This window comes from Geospiza fortis, unplaced genomic scaffold, assembly GCF_000277835.1.
Source record: "Geospiza fortis unplaced genomic scaffold, GeoFor_1.0 scaffold857, whole genome shotgun sequence".
Classification (NCBI taxonomy): domain Eukaryota; kingdom Metazoa; phylum Chordata; class Aves; order Passeriformes; family Thraupidae; genus Geospiza; species Geospiza fortis.
The window spans coordinates 42,625-62,616 of NW_005054595.1; the positions used below are offsets into that span (position 1 = coordinate 42,625).

Here is a 19,992-nt window from a genome sequence, read left to right on the forward strand (position 1 = left end):
TTTTAATTTTATTTTATTTATTTTTTCTCTCTGCCGTGAGCCAGGTTTGGAATTAAAATGTTCTGGTAGCAGGAGTGGAGTCTATAAACTCATAGAAACCAGATAGAAATCGGTATTACTGCCGCTTCCAATAGCCGGGTAAGCATAACCTAAAGTTCTCTTTCTTTTCTGTAATAGATGTGAAATGTCTGTGATGGTTGGAATTTGCTGCTGTTCACAGATAGTTAAACCAATGTTTTCCAAATTGGCATAGTCCGTGTTTGGCAGGGTTTTTTGGTCTTTTTTTTTTTTTTTTCTCCTTCATTTCTTTTCTTTCCTCTGCCAAATGATTTTCTTTACAGGATTTAGGGGTAGGACCCAGGCTGTAGCAGATGACACCTGCACAGCACTTCCTAGCAAAGCGATACTTTCCAGAAGCCATGCAACATGCTGCCAGCGACCTCCGTGGCAGGGAAACTTCACTACTTCACTTTCGTAGCGGTTTCTCTGTTTGTTTACAGTTAAGACTAGGATGTAAGAACAGAAATGCAATTAGACACTGCTTTTTGTCTGTCCTGTAGGATTCTTTTCAAGTACTTGCAAGGCTTTAGGTCTGTGTGTTGTCAGCAGAGATCATGTGCACTGGACGTGCTGAATATAGTATCATGACTTAGTGAGATAAATTCAGAGCTGGGATATAAGCCCAAAGCAAGAGTCAAACCTGCAATGAGCTGTCAGTTACCAGCTCTGTAAATCTCTGAAATTAAACCTATTTCCATTAGGTAACTCACATGTCAGACACCCTGAGGTACCTTTTTGTCCCTATATGCATTTATGATTTATGTGCTTAACAGCTGGGTAGGAACCATGCTGCTCAGCACTTGAATCTTATATTTGCCTGTCACTTCTGTGTTAACGGTGAAGCTATGCAATTTGAGCAATGAGATGTAGCAATGTTTCACTCCTCTAACTGATTACACTAGAATTGGCAGGAGGCACGAGAGTGGGAGGGAAAAGAGAGCTGAAAGGGTTTTTTTTTCTATTATTGTTTCCTACAGTATTATTTAAAGGAGGAAGGAAAGGCACGCACTTGTTCCTCTTTGACTTTTTATCTATATTGCAAAGAAAGCATAGTGTTACTACTGTAAAATACTTATCCCATTGCGTCTGTTAAATTACATGTTCTGTATGATTGGCTATTTATTTTGGCCTGACAAAGAAATTTTATTGAGATTTAATGCCATTTCTCTCTTAGAAGAGGAGTAAGTTAAAGGATATCCCATGGGCAAGTCACAAGGTTTTAAATTTAAAGCCCACAAAGCAACATTAGTACTAGAGTTCGTGCAGCCTGTTTAAAAATTATTCTTGGCAAAAACTCTGCAACTATCATTTTATTAGTTAACAGACCCTTAGAGATAATTTGGAACTGGGCCAGAATGGATATGTTTTTTCCTATAGACCCGATCTGTAGCTGGCAAATTTCTGACAAGGTTGTTTTTGTCAATTAGCAGAGTTGTAGAATTACTTGATCTCTGTGCATTTCTCAGTACTCAGAGCAGATAATGAAGGAGAGTTTAGAGTGTGGGCTGCAGAGCTCTGCGCTTTCATGCACGCTCTCCTTCCCACCCCCAGCCCGGTGTGAAGTCCTCATGCAAAGAGAAGCCTTTCCAAGCGATTTACAGTGAGTGGATGGGGAATGACAGGGGTGGTAACGAGATACGGGGCTTTTACCGCTAAATCAGTGGTGCGGATCCAGGCCAAGTTAGTGCTGACCTAAAGTCATCCCTGCCTGACAGCTCATTCCTGCCGTGCTGGGGTGGTTACAGCCGGTCCTTTAAGGACAGGTGTGAACCTCAGAGGGACAGCATGAACGAGGCTGTAGAAATATTGGCTGTAGAAATACTGGCTTCCACTGGAGGGACTGTAGTGCTGGAGCAGAGCTGAGCTGAAGATTGGCAAGCTGACTGCACAGGTAACAAGTCTCTTAATAAAAATAAATTTACAGTCTTTAAGGATATCTTCTAGCTGTAGGGGTTGTGGCTTTCAAAGTGCTTCCTGTTGCCATAAAATCAAATATATCACCTGAGTGATTAACTAATAAGTGGTGTCTAGTAGAAGGGCTATTTACATCAAAAAAGAAATATATGTATATATATAAGCAGTGAAGTAAAATGGGTCTAAAATGATGGTGTTATGTATTCTCACTTTTGCAACTGAGCTGACAAAGTTGTTACAATAGGCGAAATGAAGTTTGCACTTCACAGTTTTTGGAGAGATACAGTTTAGTAGCAGATGTGATACAAATATGCACTGTTCAGCTTCTAATGGTGGCTGGGTTTTTTTGGATCTGGTCTAAAGTCCATTAGAAAAGCCACTTTCCTCCAGTGATTCCAGTAATCTCAAGTCCTTCTTGAACTAAGAAAAGATACAGAGTTCTGGAGGGTTTTCTGATTCTCTGAGATGCTCAAGCTTCTCAGCAGCTAACTGGTATAAATGAAGGTTCAGCAGATGTGCAGAAGTAGCAGATATATCGTGTGGTATCATTGTCCAACTCTGCCCTGTAAAAGTCAATGAGAGCAGGTGTGTATCCTGAAAGCAGCTAGCCCAAAAAGCAAACGTTGACTAACAGTTTCAAGTGTGTTGAAATACTTTTGGTTTCACAGTTTTGAAATTAATGACATACACAGTCAGAATTTTTTTAAAGAAAAACTTGAGGGTGATTAGAGAACTTGCTAAAACTTAAATCTTATTTCCAAGCACCTTTGATTTCAGATGTTTAAAGGAAAAAAAAACACCCCAAACAACCAATAACCCAAACCTCTCCTGCCCCCCTCCCTTAACATGAGAGAGAGATGTCTAAAAATATCAGCCAGATTTTTATTCGTGAAACTTTATCTCCTGTCCTTGCTTTGCTCTGCCTTGACATTTAGTATAATTATATTTCCAGCAGGTGGAATTGTCTTCATTTTAAATGAACTGAGTCTAGTGCTGTAGTCTGCCCTAGTCAAAAGCTGGGCTCTCTTGGTTCCTACTAACAGGCAGAGAGTTCCTCTTGTGCCAGCACAGAAGACTTGCTGGGGAAAACCACTTTCAGATGCACAAAGGAAAAACAGGAGTGCTGTACCTCCTTCACATCAGTAATTATGGCTTCAGCTGGAAGAGGCCTCCAACACAATCTTTCCATACTTTTGTTTTTGCTCCACAAGATTGTATGAGAAGAGTAATGTGATATATCTCTCTTTCAGGTTTCATTTCTTGGATATTAAGTTGCAAATCTGAAGAGATGGCACTTCTTGCAGTGAACGTGTTGATTGGGATATTTATTTACTTTAGCAGTGTAAAAGGATCTTCCCAGCCTCAAGCAAGGGTGTTCCTAACATTCAATGGTAAGAAAGAAGATAAACATTCTTAAGCAAATATTATGATTGAACATTTTCTTCTTAAATTCAATAACTGAGTAGAAACTGGCATTTTGATCTGTGTCCACAATTACAATTTTTGGTTTGTTGCTGAGGCACCTGTCAGCCTAAATTTGATTTTCTTACCAGAGTCTACATATTGCAGTAGATGCATATTTAATATATAATTAATAATTAGTAGACTTTTCTCTTTATTTTGGATTATTATGACTTACTAACAACTAAAGGCTTGTTTCCTATCTGTAATTTTGCTTGGAAAAAATATATCACATTACATGTGGTAGAGATTATTAATGATTTGAGTTGCTTTCCTTTTCAGTCAGCTGAAACACTTCATATTCTGAAAATGAGGCTGCCTGAAGTTTTACCAAAATAGTTAGCCAGGCACAGAGTCCTTTGGAAAAATTCCATTCCTTGTGCATTTTGTTCTCTGTGTAGGATGTACATAGCCTGTAGCAATCACTGATGCCTTTATACTGTAACCCAGCAATGGAAATTATAATTTTCAAAAGAAAGTTTCTTTTACTTCTGCAGTGCTGAGCAGTACCTCATTGCTGCAATTACACCAGTATTGGTTTTAATAGTAAACTAACTAATTCTTCTGGTCTTAAATGCTGATTTTAGCCACCACTTCAGACTGTGTGTGTTCTTCAGCTTACAGTGCCTGTTAAATGTGAGCTGAAACTTTCTGTCACTGATTATACAGGCATTGAGTTTCTCCAGCCCTCTGCCTTTTCTGTGATTTTCTTTGAGGCATGAGGGCTCGCTACTTCCTGCACCAATACTGCTTGCATTAGGATGGCTTCTGTGGTTCATTAGTGCAGGGATGCCCTGCCACTGCCTTGGGAATACTCTGTGTGCTGTGAACCATCTCTAAGAATTGCTTTAAAAATAGGCAGAGCTAGTAAGTATCTCAAACTTCTACTTGCTACAATGATCAATAACTATGTAAACATGAGACTGAGAGACATTCAGAAGGAGACTGTCAGGTTAGACCTTCAGCAAATACCAACCAGAGTTTGAATCATTAAATTATAGAACAAGGGGCCCTAAACTGATGAATGCAGTACTTAATAGGTGTAAAATAGCATGGCTCCAGTAAAAGCAATAGTAGGAATTGAGTTCCAAGAGAGAATTCCAATGAAGAAGTAGGGATAAGAATTTCTTTTCCTTGTTTATAGTCTGCACTGGTTTTGGTGGAGATGGAGCTGTTTTGGCACAACTCAAAACAGAAGCAAGTTTGGCTGTGGTTGTGTGTTACGTTGCAGGTTTGCCACAGTTATGCACAGCAGGCTGTTTTAGATTGCCACATCATCTCCTTGGTGGCCTTGAAAGTAATCTAAGCTTCCCTTGATCTCTGTTATGGCCATGAAGTAGGAAGTGTTCATGTTTTGTGGTATTCAACCTTGTGAATGGGAAAGAATTATAATGAGAGGCAAATGGTTTAACAGAAGCTCAAGAGCTTTTATCTCATCACAGGTATCCTGCAAGGCTGAAACAGTGTAGCAGCCATAGGGCAATTCCCAAACTTAGGAATTAAAAAAAGATACTGAATTAAAACTTTAGTTTCTGTGTTCCTGAAAGGAGGTTGTCCCTCCTTCCTTTAGAAGGGGCTATGACAGCTTCATGCTGCAGTGACCCCTTTGTCTGGTCAGGTTCTTGGGCCCCAAGAGCTCTGTCCCCTGTGCCAGCCCTGGGGACACAGCCTTGCTTCACTAGTTCCTGCTGGAACCCTCCTTGGCTGCCGTGGTTAGAGAGACTTGCAATGCTATCTGATTTTCTTAAAACTGACTTTTTACTCTCCCTAATACTTAACAGCCAACCTTTAAAAAAGAAATTACATTTTTAGGTCCTAAATTTTTACTGGGTCTTTTGAAGTCATAAAAGTAAAAAAATGAATTATGTGATTTTACAATATGAGAAGTATGTCCGAAATAAAAAGCCAAGCTTTTTGTGTAATATATAAACAGAACTTTTATTTTTAAACCTGATTTCCAGATGGTAAGAAACAACTTTCATTATGTGAAAAGAGTTTGCAGGTTGTTGTGTATACCAAGATAATGGCCCCACCTGTAGTATGAACTTCTGTTCTAGAAATCATTGTTTACTTACATGAGTAGAGATGTAATAGAAAAAGGTGAAACTTCGTATTGTTCTCTAGCTATTGTTCTCTAGTGTCATAACACATTTTTTCTTCATAAGCTGCTTCATAACTTCTTGTTTTTAAATCATGTAGAAATACCAAGTTATTTGGCAGTCTCCTTGCCCTGAGAAGCTGTCAGTTTTTATGGAGAATTGTCACTCTTTTAAAGTGCATCATTTGAAAATAAAACCATAATTAGGACTCCTTATGTTTTAAATGACATTAGACAATGAAGACAAGTCATTCAAGCTTAGGATACTTATGTGATATTTTTCAGGTTCTGAATTGGATTTGGCTCAGTGTCTACAATTACATTGCATAAGTTTTGGGGGTAGAGTGTATACAGGAGGAGAAAATGAGTGATGCTTTTCAAAGCTAACCTGCTCCTTCAGGATCAAGTCAATTGAGCTTATTCACATTGCAGCATTTCTCATGGGAAAATCCAGCAAGTATCTTGACCTATTCTGTTTTTCATCAGGAAAGATAAAAATGCGAATCATTTGAATCATGGGCTGCTTTTCTCTTTGCCATCTACTTCATTAAGAATCAAATGTAATTAAAAAGTGCGCCTGGGTAATACCTCAAGAGCCTGATAATAGGGATTTTGCAATTAACTTCAATGGATGAAGGACTGCAACCCTAACTTCTGTTTCTGAAATCAAAAGCCTGGCCCCTTGTCTAATTAAAATGTAGTTCATGCCTTAGCTGAGGTTGTTAACTGTGGGTATGACGTGAGTGTGGAACTTAGTGCTGTCTGCACCCCGAGTGCCTTGGAAATTGCTGTGCTGTACAGAACCCTGAGGCCTGATTCCTACTGCTTGCACCTTGTATAGCCATTTACTCAGCTGAAAGGAAAGGTCAGGCTGGAGCTGAGCTGCTGCTTTGCTCAGGTGAATGTGGTAAAGCAGGGGACTGTGGAGAATCAGCCAAAAGGGCTCTGGGTGTGCCTGGGGTGATTTTGTGACCTAATTGTCCTGTTCAAGGATGATGGCTCAAGCCACTGGTACCTGTACAATGTCTGCACTTGAAGAGCTGCTGCAGCTGAAGAAAAAAGGATGGCCCCAGGCTTTTCCTATTCTGAAATTGCAAAGATGTGAAGCCTGTGGTGCAGCAGGTGCAGCGGTGTTGGGAATCATCTGCTGTGTTCCTGTTGAGCCTGCAGGAATGAGGGAATCTGGGATGGGGGAAGCAAAGGACTCAACATGTCTCCCTGCACTATTAGTGCACTATTCCCCCTCCTGCCTCTTCTGGCTCCTTGTCCCTGGAATAGGTATTTTTTAATCTACTTAAATCACCTATCTTGATTTAAAGCGCCATAGTTTATTTTCTCTTCATAGCAAAAGACTTACCTTATCTGTTTATGAACAATCAAGTGTGGTGCCTGCTGTTTCTCAAGCTCCACGCATTCCTTCTTGTCACTGCATGTTCCTGAACAGATAATTGGGAGCTGTATCCTTCAGTCTTCACAGGGAAAAAGCCTTTCTGAAATCAGTGGGAGTATACCAGAATAAGGAAGAAGGGACTAGACTTCAGGTTGGTGTCAGACTTTGTTTCATTCCAATTCCAAGAGAGTTGGAATGAAACAAACATTTTGGGGTTTGTTGCAGACCTAAAATGCTGAGCCATACCATTTTAACATCAAATTCTGAATTGATTGAAGCAGATAGAGTTTTTTTTTTAATATTAAAGCAGATAGTGTATTTTTTAAAGTACACTCAAACAAACCTTCTTTGGGATTTAAATTTATATGGTGATACACAACAAAGTGGTAATTTCACAATTCACTGGGAACATTTAATACATTCCTGCCTTAAATGTCTGGTCTAGCAGATATTTCCCATGCAGATTCTTCTATTGTCTGCAGTGAAAATTCCATATGAGAAGTGGATCAAGGCTAATTTGCAGACAGTTTTGTTCTTCTCTTTGTTATAAAATTACTAGAACACGTAAAGGAATTTTGAGAAAGTATCAGTCAGATTCATTAATGACAATTAAAGTGCATAAAATGTCACCAGAGCAACAGCAGCACTTATTCAACTGTCAACATATTTTAAAAGATTTAATGCAACCCCTGTGGTTACCCTCCAGGAAAAATAAAGGAACTGAGAACCATTTTCCTTGAGCTCTTGAGCAACAGCAGTACAACTTGTTTTTAAACAATCCCTCATTGTAATGTTAATGTTACCACAGTTAATAAAAAGTTCATTTATTATTTGGGGGACTTTGTGCTGATGACAGTCTCATAGGCTAAGGTTTACACTCATATAGTTGATTGGATCTTTTTTGGTGTATGTGGAATGAAAGCTATTTACGAAATGAAGTAGAAGTAAAGCCTTAAAAGAGAAAAAAGGAAAAAAAAAAGAAGAGATCCATGGTTTAATTTTGTTTACATGCAGAACTTACCTTGAATGTTCATATGGTTGCTTGATTTTCAGCAAATTGTGGGTAATATTTTCTCAAAATTAACTGATTTGGGGCTCTCACAGCTTTGTGGATCTTAAGTAATGTTAATTTATATAGTGTTGAGCACCAACAGTGTGAAAATTTTTCCAATTTAATTGTCTCTCACTGGAGATCTAAAAAACTTCATTTGAACATACCCAACTAAAAATAAAATTATTTTTTATCTTTAGTAGTGAAGATTGGTTTTTTTACAGATCATTATAGAATCACAGAATGTTAAGGGATTGGAATGGATCTTAATGGACCTAGTCCCTGACATGAGCAGGGATTCCTCCCATTAGACCAGGTTGCTTAAGGCTTTATCCAAGCTGCCCTTGAACACTGCCGGGGTTGGTACATCCACTATCTCCCTGGCAACCTGTTTCAGTGTCTAACCACTCTCCAAGTACAAAAATTCTTCCTGATACCTAAATTTGCTAACCTAAATTTGCTCTTCTTTCAGTTTATGCCCATTTTTCCTTGTCCCATCACTCCTGCCAAAGAGCCCTTCTCTGGCTTCTCTGTAGCCCCTTCAGATACTGGAAGGTCTCTGGTGGCTGTGAGGTCTCCAAGCCTCCTCTTCTCCAGGCAGAGCAGCTCCAACTTTCTCAGCCTATCCTTGTGTGGGAGGTGCTCCAGTCCCCTTATCAACTTTGTGGCCAGCTTTTGTTTTGCTCCAACAGTTTTAAGTTCTTATTTTGAGGACAGCAGAGCTGTGGTCAGTATTGCAGGTGGAGTGTTGAATTGACAGCTGTGATTGTTACAAATTATAGTCTTTGGGGGTGATTTTTACACTTCTGCCTTCTCTTTATTTTTTTTCTGTGCCTTTTTTGTTTGTTTCTTTATTCTCTGTTATATAAACAGAGGCTTATTGCTATAAATCTTGTAATGAAATTGAATTGCTTGGTTATGAGTTAAATGTACCAAAAAAAATCGAACATACTAAAGGAAGCATTACTTAAAAACTTCTGAATTCTTTCAAGAGTTCCATGGTTAAAGGTTCTACATGCCAAATGACATTGAATCAGCTTATTTTCACATTCCTGTTCAGTGCCAGTGTCTTTGAGTTGGCTTCATTGTCATTATTGTTGACATGAGTTTACAGGAGAGGATAATTTATTGTTTTTGTATTTAGTTAAATTGTGTCATGTGATTTGACTTCAGTTGTGAAAATGGTCTTGCAATGAAGCTGAAGTCACAGGTGGTGTTTTGTCCAGTTCTGTGTTTGTGCTCTAAAATTACTGTAAGTGGTACCCTCATGGGAAAGCACAAAGAAGTATGTCTTCAAGGTGTTTAATTATCAGGCAACAGAGGTGTCTGATGATTAACCAAAGGTAGTTAATTACCAGGCAACAAATTACCAGCCTACAAATTTGATCCTGCTCTTGGATGAAGAGCTCATCTGAATTTGACAAAATTTGTGAAGACTTGTTTTTTTTTCTTGCACACTAATAAGTAGATCTGTTATCTAAGAGATGACTTAATTCCTTTAATCTCTTTTTGTTCCTGAACACAGTCAATTTGACCTGTATCTGAACCAGCTGTGGTTTTGTTTGTTTTTTTTAAATTTTGGTATGGAAAAATCAAACTTTATCTTAGAACAATTTGACAGATTCTTCACATCTTGGCACTCTCTGCTTGTCATAGAAGAAAGCAGCTTATCTTGGCCAATTCCACTGCTCTGTAATTACAATTCTTTCTTGCATTGCCTGTCCAAGGCAAATGCTGAAGTCCCTACGTAGGCAGTTATATTGCCGTTATTCTACAACACATCCTCTTTTTATGTTTAAAAAAATGTGATGAGAGAGAAATGGCATAGACATTTCCAATACCCCGTTTCTTTCCAGTGTTTGGGTACCAGTAACAAGAGCTCCTCTGTGAGCTCACAGAGCTCCTACTGGATGAGCTCACAGTGCACTTTGAAATGTGGAGCTGCGCAAGCCTTTGTGTGTCTCAGATGTAATTAGTGACGTGACTCACAATAATTACTCATTTTATTGAAGTGCGTTGACTGAGGTCCTGCCATGAATAAATACATAGACCAAGAACTTCTGCTGTTATTTGAACTGGCCGTTCCCACAACATGTGTGTTTTGTTCTTTTTGGTGCTGACTTTTCAGAGTTCTCAGTAACACTCCTTAATAAAAAGACCAGGCAGTGCCTCAGGGGAAGGTCTGTGTCTTAGGGACATGGTTTACTGATCCACAGTGCAGCTCCTCAGCTCATCTTACCTCATCTTATATTCAGACATCCCTGGCTCAGCAGACACCAGGTTAAAAGAAGGCTGTATGTTTTTCCCTGTTCGGTTGATTACAGAGGTGGGGTCTCAGGGATACAACTGAGTAAAAGTTCACTCATAACTGAGTAAATCAGGGTGATGATGTATCTCTCTTACTGGGAATCAAGATAAATATGTATTTCCAGGAATGAAGAGAATGATTGTGATTAACAGAGGCTTTACCTTTTTCAGTGCAAACTTGATACAATTGCATTTGCATTGTTACTTCATCTGCCACTGATACAGCTTCTTCCAGGAAGCAGAAATCCTGGTAGTGATTTACTGGAGCTAAGAGTCAGGTGTAACAATTGAAGGAAGATAGGGAGTGATTGCTCTGCCTCTCCCATGAAACCATTCTGGAGCTGGGAGCTCTCATCCCTTAAGAGAGTTTAGCTCTTCATCTTATCTTTGTGAATGTAAGGCAGACTATTCCTCCTTGAGAAGTTTCTTGATTCTTTTGTGTGTAAGGTTGGTCGGGGTTTTATTTCCTGCTCCTTTGTACAGTATTTGGCATATTTCCACCTACTACTCTAACCCAACTAATAAGTTATACAAAAGTGAGTGCTACAAAAGTTCCTCAATTACCACAACTAATACCCCAGATTATGTGGAGACTTTTTTTTTCAGAAACACAATATGCATAGTTTAATTTATAATCTTAGAAGGCTTTTATTCCAAGGCAGCATTTTGAAGATGTGTCTTGCTGCCATCTTACATCTTACTTGCAAGAAATTAGGCCATGGTATTTCATCATTATCATGAAAGAAAAAGAAAAAAAATCTATCACCTTGATAGAAAAAGTCTCTGGAAAGCATTTCACCAGTAAAAAACTCCAGTGAGTGCTGTCAGGGAGTTGCAAGAAATGCAGGATTTATTGGGAGCTCCGTGTGTTGTTGGGAGAAGTGAATCTCAGATCTGGTGTGTGAAGGCCTTCAAATCACCATGAGCTTAGAGACTGGTCTGTGAGCAACTTTCAGGGCTGAGCTCTTAATTTGTGATTTAGCCACCATCTCCCAAGTGCTATATGTAATTTTTAATGACATTGATAATGTCATTGGTTTTGTTTGGGTTTTTAAAATTTTTATTTGGAGGCTGTAAATAAACACTTCATATGAAATACATCCTATTTTTGTGAGAATGTTTTATTTCCAGTAAAAATTTCAAATGCAAATATGATCTTGTGAAATGCAATTTTTAGTGATACAATGGGATGAATACTCAGACTTCTGAACTGTTCTGCCTAATCTTACACTCTGCTCTGGAATAAATTATTACCTCACCAAAATTATCTTCTAGAATGTGGATGAGGAGACATCACAATCAGCTGGGACTGCCAAATTTCTTCATGGAAAAAATATGTGTATTGGCAGTTGCTTCTATTTAAAAAAAACAAACCATGAATCCAAATTCTTTTAATTACAGGCACTGCTTTCAGCCGTGAAGAAGGCCAGAATGGCATTCCAAAATTAAAAAAAAAAAGGTTTTAAGAATTACACAGTAAATGTGTGATGTATTAAAATTCACTTTCAATTATCGTCTCAACTGTTTTCTCCTTTTAGAATTGCCTTTGCAATTTCACAGTTCTGATATTGCTTTGAAATGGAACTGAAAAACACAAGGTCTAATAAATCCCTCCCTGACAGTAATAGGCTTTCTCAGTTACATGTTCTCCTGATCATTGGTTGTTGTTTCTGTTGCTTAACAATTCTTTTCTGGTGTTTAATAACATTTCTCTTTGCCATTCTTAATGAAAATATATTTATTTTCAAAAGCTTTGAGTTGTGCAGAGTAAATCAATTTACTTCAGCTCAGAATCCATTAAATTGGACAAACATTTGTCTTCTTTTAACATCTGTGTAAATTGGGCTAGATCACTCAGTCTCCCAGCTCAAAGGAGCTGCAGAGTTAGATTTACAAGCATAAGAGAAATATGCAAGGCAAGTGTCTGTTCCCTTATTTAGCTCAATTGGCTGAAAATGATGAGCTTCATTTTCTTTCCTTCTCACGATGCAAGGTTTTGAACAGCAGAAGGAGAAGTACCATGGTTGATATGCACACTACAATTGATAGTGCAACAGGAAACTGAGGGGAAGACAGTAACAGTAGATGTATTCATTAATATTGAAATAATGAAATACTTTCATTATTTTTAATGAAAAAAGGCGTATTTTTTTAGAACAGTGTTATAGATACATCAGTTTGAAGCCTTCATTTTCTGTTTGTTGATCCCAAGCATTTTACTTGGTTTGAACCTAACACTGATACAGAAACTCCTTGAGAACAGCTACTGCTCTCAGGAGAGTGGATTTTCCTTATCCTCTGAGATATCCTCTGAGCTATAGCCATCCAGAGAATGAAACACTCTTTTCCTTGGGTCCAGCACTGTCACACACCTCTTTGGCCTTTCTGGTGCATTACAATGGCACAGGGTACACATCATGACCTGTACTTTCTATAGCCCTTAGGAGCTCCTCCTTGTCTGGAGCAAGCAGTGTGCATGCCTCTCATTGCAGTTTTCTGAGACAGTCTCTGTGTGAGTATGTTGAGTGCTCTTACAAGATAAATATCAAATTAGAACACAAAAATGTGAGCACTTGAATTTTCAGAATGGCACTTTCTGGGTTTTTTTAATATCAGCCAATTAAGATGTTATTTTCAAGGAGAGGCTTGGCATTTTTTCAAAAATTTACTTCTTGAGGCCTGAAAAGGCTTTAGTTGGCATGGAGAAGTGATCCCAGGCTTAGAGTTTGTGATGGCTTCAGCGTGAACACAGCTGGAATTTTTTAAGCTGATTTGACTAAAAACCCACTTCCTGCCACTGTTGAAAATAATGCACCATATATATATATATATTTTTTTTTTACCTAAAGCAGACAAACCTACAGCAAAGACAAAAGAGTTTAAAGCCCCCATAAAGTGTTTTATTGTGGTTTGCATTAAGAAACTAAAACAGTGCATACACAACTTTTAAATATAAAAATGAATATGCCTGTAAAGCCATTACCTCTTCTTTAATAACTTACCATCTTTGTAGCTTTGGTAAATCCCTTTAAAATGAGAAGAGTGTCAGCCATTCATTTCTCCAGCAGTAACACTGTCTTGCTTTTGTATCCATATACTTGCAAATTTTAGACTTTTTAGACAGAATTTGGAAAAGTAAAGTAGGTAAAGAATCATTTGTCAGTATTTTTATTCCATGTTTTTTCAAGCTCCCTCTCTACTATTTCCTGATCTCAGGTGAATATGTTCTTAATTTCACAGTAATAGCTGAAAGGCTAAGCTGCATAAAATTGCAAAAATAATTTGAAGCTTTCAGGTGCAGTCAGGTGTACCACTGTGCAAGAGCAGTGCCCAGAAAGTGGAGCTAGGAGAAGACTTAGGAACTTGGCTGGCATAGTTTGGCCCACCAGTCAGGTCCAACAAACCACAGACTGTTTTTTATCTGATCACAGCCTTTCATTTGAGACATGGGAGAATCTGCTTGCACAGTGTGTTCTTCTGTAGCTGATGAATTCATCCTCCCCAGCAGCCAGAGGGTGAGCAGTGGGTTCATGAAGCACCAGCATGGTGCTTACTTACTGAAGAGAAAGAACATGAGTCTCACTGCATTTTTGGGTATATATGCCCCTGGACTAGTTAGAGCAGGCTCTGGGGAAGAAGGGCAAGCACAGGAATTCAGCATCTCCCCAGCAGCTGGGGAGAGCAGAACGACCACCCTGGTGCAGGGGCTCGGAGGAGGGTTTTATAGAGCAAGGCTGTGCCAGCTGAATCAATACAGGGGCAGGGTTCATACCTACTGTGGTAATTTACAGAGATGTGTTGGGTGGGGGAGACAATCTCATAGAATTAATTATAAAAACCCAACCAGCCAATCTTTCTTGAGTTGGATTTTTTTTTTTCAGATACAGGAATCTGCCTGAAATGATGACTTAATTTCAATTGTCTATTAAAAAAAATAAAAAGGTATGTTTTATTCCAGATTCTCAGTGTCATTGCCAAAGAACTTTCCTTCATAAAAACATTGCAGTAATATGCAGCACTGCCATCCAGTGATGAGACCCCTCACTACTTATTATTATTATTAATTATTATTATTATTTGTGCTTATATCCAGTGCATTTTATGGGTACTGGGATTTTGGTATTGGTACTGGGGTCAAGCATTGAATGCTGGTTATGAAGCAGCCTGTCCTTCTCCTTGTACGCTCACTTCCTCTCTTACCTTGTTCTTAAAGAGGTGGAAGAATTCTGCCTGGATTTTTCCAAGAGGCCAGCAGCTGAGTTTATTCTATTCACCCTGTGTGGTGACTGTGACAGACAGTTATTTTCTTTTGCACAAGGGGACAGTGGCATGGGAAGGGGTTTATGGCTTGCTTATGGCTATTGAAAGCTTCCCTAGCCAGCTGGAGATCACTTTCACGTTGGGTTGGATGTGAGAGAAAACATGCAACGTCTAAGATCAACCAAACTTGAGATTGTGTGTAACATCAATAAACCACAGCACTCTGAATAAACTAGGTGGCCACTCACTGTTTACTGTTCCCTTTGCTTATTTTTCCAGCACTGTGTCTGTGACAGCCCCAACCTGTTTGCTGAGCAGCTTAAAGTGGGTTTTGCTCAAAATAGGTCTAATTCTTAGCTGATAGGTTTAAGTTCTATGTGGAAATGTGGGAGACTGTGGGACAATCTTTCACTAAAAGGCCCTTTAAAGAAAGCAAATATTTATCAGTGGAGAGTGAGGGGGTGACACAGGAAGCACCAGGAGGTGAAAGGGGCATGTAGAGATTACTGACAGGCACACAATACTGCACCCCAGCTCATGTAGTATAAGAACATTCAGCCTTAATGTCTGCTCCAGAGGTAGTTTCCAGTTCCTTTGAGGCTGACTTCAAATCTGATATCAGATCTTGTGTTGAAGAAAGTACACGTATGTTCTCTTAAGGTTCATTTAGGAGGCAAAATATTATTTTTCACATAAGAATGGAGCATAATTTTGGGCTACTGTGTCATTTAGGTGTTAAAGTTTGCTGAAGTCATGCCAATTAATTTGTTTTCATTTGTGGAGATGAAAGATTGGGGAAAGAGGTTGTTCAGTTTTAGACCCTGCCAGCATAAGAGATTCTGGTGCAATAGGGGCCACGAGGCTGCTGTGGGTGCTGGAACACGTGGTGAGCAGAGATTCTTGTGGTGGCTGTCTGATGGGGAGAGTCAGACTCTTCTCAGGAGTACACAGTCCCATCTGTTTAGATGATAGGACTTTTTTCCTTTTTTTTACTTTGTTTTTCCTTTCTTTCTTTTTTGTTTGTTTTGTTGTATATTGTTTTTACTATAAGCATACTGAGACATTGACACAGGTTATACAAGGAGGCAACAGACCAGGCACTGCTCCAGGTATTTGAGGCTCAGCTAGGTGAGGTCCTGTGCAAACCCACCTCACCTCAGCAGGTATTCCTGTTTTGAGTAGGATTTTGGCTGACACAACCTTCAGATGTCTTTTCCAACCTGCATGTTTTGTGCTTCTGTGATTTTATCAGAGATCAGCAGGTGTGAGGGTTAAGACATTGGTATCTATTTTGGCAGAGTTTCCAGTACAGCTTATCTATTAAAGTAGTTCTGAAGAGGAAAGTTAGCTTCTCTGAAAAAGGTCAGAAATTTGACCCAACTGACCTGGCACCTTGTGTGCCTTTGTCCACAATGAAAGCCATAAACACTCAGCATCAGGAATTTTTATTTAGGATTTTTTTCCCCTGCAAATTATTGTGCCTGAAGTGCGTGTTTTCAAGACTGAAACAATTTGCATGTTGTGTAAATTGTTTTCTTTCAGTAAAAAATAGAACAGATTTCCTTGGTGTGGAGGGTTGGTCCGAGTTGGTTGAATGGTGAAATAGAACAATTCCTCTTCTAAGGAATGGCAAAAATCCTAGATATGCAGCATTACATGGAATTATATGAGGACAATATCATATGATTCTATGTGTATTTTCTGTACATAATCTCCTTTTTTCTCTTGTTTAAGAAAAAGAGATTGCCTTCTTTTTAAACTGAGTTCTTTCATAACACAATGATTAAATCAGTATGTTACAGTGGAGCATGAAGTATGTAGCTAAATTTACAGGTTTAAATAAATTCTGTAATTTTTTTTCATTTATTTATTTATTAAATTCTATTGAATTCCTTTCTTACCAAATCAGAATAAAGGTTAAATTATATACGTAACATTTCTGACCATATTTCATGGTATAATTTTGGTCTCAGAACAGATACTAGATCTTGTTCTGGTTCTAGTTTATTCTCCAAGATTGTGTCTGTGTGTGTAATGCTACATAGAACAGATAAAGCAGATTCCTACAGTGCACGCTGTGTTTGGTGAGGTACACATGTCTGCTTCTGGGCAAATTTTAAGTTATCTGATGTATTGCAGGTGTATAGCAAAAAATGTTTGCTAAAATATGATAAAATGCAAGTCCAGTTAAAAAATTCTGAATTACCTGGCCACATCCTGTTTTGAATGTGTAGCATCCTAAATTTGTCCAAGCTATTGTATTTTCTTTCATTTGAGTGGCTGAATTTGCGTATTCAAGCTCTGCTCTTTAGTGGTGTGTGCACATACATATACACCCAACATAGAAAAAATTAGTAACATGATACATACTTCTGAGCTTAAACTTTTTCTGTCTGCAGTTTATACTGTAATATTTTGAATATTTGGCAAATTCATTAGAACTGTATTGATTATTAGTCTGTACAGACTTAGGGAAGATTTCTTTACCCTCTTTGCAAGCCTGTACTGGTCTCTGACTGGCATTATTTATCAAAGTCCCTCTATTGTTGCTGTCTGCCATAGAATCATGGAATCTTGTGGCTTGGAAGGGGCCTCCAGCCAACATCATGCTCAGAGCAGGTCTGATTAGATTAGGTTGCTTTGAGACAAGTCCACTTAAGTTTTGAATAACTACAGTGGTGGAAATGCCACCCTTTAACATCAGTCTTCCAGTAGCATCCCAGCAGGTCATTTTACACATAAGTAAGAAGAGTAATTCCCTATCCCTGAAGGTGTTTCAGGGCAGGCTGGATGAGGCTTGGAATGACATAGTTTAGTGGAAGGTGTCCCTGCCTGTGGCAAGGGAGTTGAAATTAGATGATCTTTAAGGTCCTTTGCAATCCAAGCCAGTCCATGATTGATTCTAGGATTTCCTCTTTTCATTTGCTTTTTAAAACTGAAGAAACTCAGTTCTCTCATCTCTCCATGGAAGCCATGTGGTCCAGAGACTTTTATCTTCTCTTTGGCTTATTTTTAGTCTTGGAAAGTTACCCTGTCATTCTAATGGTGAGTTGCTCACTTCAGTATCTGCTCACCATCTCTTCACCCCTCTCCAAGTTCATCTCTGCATATAAAATGAGCAGAGTCTGACTCTGTGTCTGTTACAATAATTCATGATTCTGTGTCTGTTACAATAATTCAGTTAAAATTGTACAAATCACAAATCTTTGTGTATACTTACTGGCTATTAAGTTGTTTTGGTGTCCATTTGGGGAAGAAAAAAGGAGGATTTTGTTTGCCTTGGTGTTGTTACAGCCAATGATTGAGGTTTTTTTTTTCTCCAGAGATTGTGAACAAATGTGAGTGTTTTGAGTGCCCATGGCAGTTGTTGAATGTTTCTTGAAGCTGAGTTTGATGATATTATGAGGAAATCACCTGCCAGCCATTTGTAGAGGAACTTCTCTATAATTTTCTGAGGATGCCCTTTGATTCCTTCCCATAAATCAATTTCTATATACAGTTTAAAAGGAAAAGCCTGTTTATTAGTTCCCTATTAATTTACATTTTTGGGCATTTATTCTTGTCACTGGGGGAAGCCAAAGCATTGTATCAGTTGGCAATACCAAAATCTCTTGTATATGAAGAATAAAATAGAATAGATCTCAGTTCACTTCTTTAGATTCTCAACAGATAAATTCATTCTCTGTGTGGTAAAGGATAGGTGGATTTTGTCTGAAAAGAGATATTCATTTCCATTTCATCTGCCTTAATCCTGAGGATATAGGTTTGGATCCCAGAGCTATTGAAAATATTAACTTGATGCTTCCATCAGCTTTCAAAAGCTTTGTGATTGAAGGTCTCAGCAGCTGTTATCTACTATAATAAATGCCAATGATAAAAAAGACTAGATAAGCTGAGGATTTTTTATTTTTCTAAGAGCAAATAAAGGTATTTTCTTTCAAAATTAAGTTAGGGCAAAAAAAAACCCCTTTGATCATTTCTTTATTGATAGAAAGTACCAACAAGATTGTTCTTTTCTACAAATACTGCTTAGGATTTGGGGGTCACAGTTCATTGCAAAATATTCTGCCTCTGTTTGCCCAGCTGCCACACCTCCTCTGCCTTGTCTCCTCCTGTATGTGAAGAAAGAGGCTGAAAGCAAGGTAAAGGGAATAACAGGTTTAGTGCTGCTCTGCTTGTAGGCCATAATCAATGTAAATGATGTTAACAGGATTAAGACTTTTTGCATCCATGTGCATATCCCACCCTAGAGGAATGGTACCCTAGTATTTAAGCACAGGCAACATAGAACAATCTCCTGGTGTGGTTTTAGCTATATAGTGACACGTACTGGTGACCCAAAATACAGGAATAAGTCGTGCAAGCTTTGTTATTTCAATTTTTTCTTTGTGGCGGGTGGGAGAGGTGGTGCTGCTGCTTTTTTGTTCTTTTTACTGTCAAGTCAAGGTTGAAACAACTGGGAACTGCTTCTCCAGCATAACCTGGGTAGTCAAGGCAGAATGGGCCCTCAGACAGAAGCAAGCCAAAATGTCAAAACCAAAGGCAACTCTTAGGGAGAAAAAGGATATGGGAAGGATGTTTCTTTAATCTTTCATTCCAACTTCAATTTTATGGATGTTACACACAAATTAAAGTAAGATTATATTACAGAACTGTGTGTTACAAAACCTTATGGCACAAAACTTAAAGAAAAAAAATTCATATTCATGTCAGATGCATTTTAATTTCAAAATGGTCCACAGAGTTTATGCCCAGCATATCATTTGTATTGCAGCAGTCTTTCTCTGTTTTACATGTTTCCATTTGGTTTTGGCAAAACAAAAGGAAACAGTTAAAAAGACATTTCTCTGTGGAGACATAAAAAAACCCTTCTGAAGTCCAGTGATGTTACCGAAGTTTGGATCATAGTCATATTTTTCAGTGGTTGCAGTATTTCAATTAGAAATATGCATTTAATCACTCTCCACCCTAAAAGAGGGTGTGCAGTTATGAACACAGCAATATCTGATAGTGTTCAATGATGTCTTCTGTTGTAAGAGAGTATTCAATTTCCTAATGAATGTTAGAATGAAAACAGAGTAGATTAAAATCAGTTTCTATGTTTTTATATTTTTTTATATGTCCAAACTGCAGCATGAAGCGTTCATCCAGCTCAGAGCTTTCAGGGCTATGGATGTGGTTTTGCATTAACAAGGTGGCATTTACATGTCTTGGGACAGACCTTGCTACTCCTCTTGGCAGTGATTAAAAGGACACACGTGTGCTACTGTCCCTTCCTCACTGCCCATACCAGTAATTGCCACCTTGTATTATTTATAGAGACTGAGTTGGTTTACAGTTTTTTTTTTCCTGCTTTTCTCTTTAGCCACTATCCAACACAACTGCACCCAAGCTTTTTTTGAGGTTTGTCTGATGGAAGCAAAATTAAAGATTTTTGTGTACTTTGCTGTC

General features: G+C 38.5%; 1 protein-coding gene across 1 annotated transcript in view; it reads left to right on the forward strand.

Moving 5' to 3' along the window:
* The first annotated feature begins 4 nt into the window (after positions 1-4).
* Positions 5-19,992, forward strand: part of SEMA3C (semaphorin 3C) — a 117,821-nt gene continuing 97,833 nt past the window's right edge. Inside the window, exons 1-2 of the mRNA XM_005430040.3 lie at positions 5-138; positions 3,225-3,365. Coding sequence (XP_005430097.1) covers positions 3,263-3,365 — 103 coding nt within the window. The 5' untranslated portion in view covers positions 5-138; positions 3,225-3,262. The remainder of the gene's footprint in view (positions 139-3,224; positions 3,366-19,992) is intronic.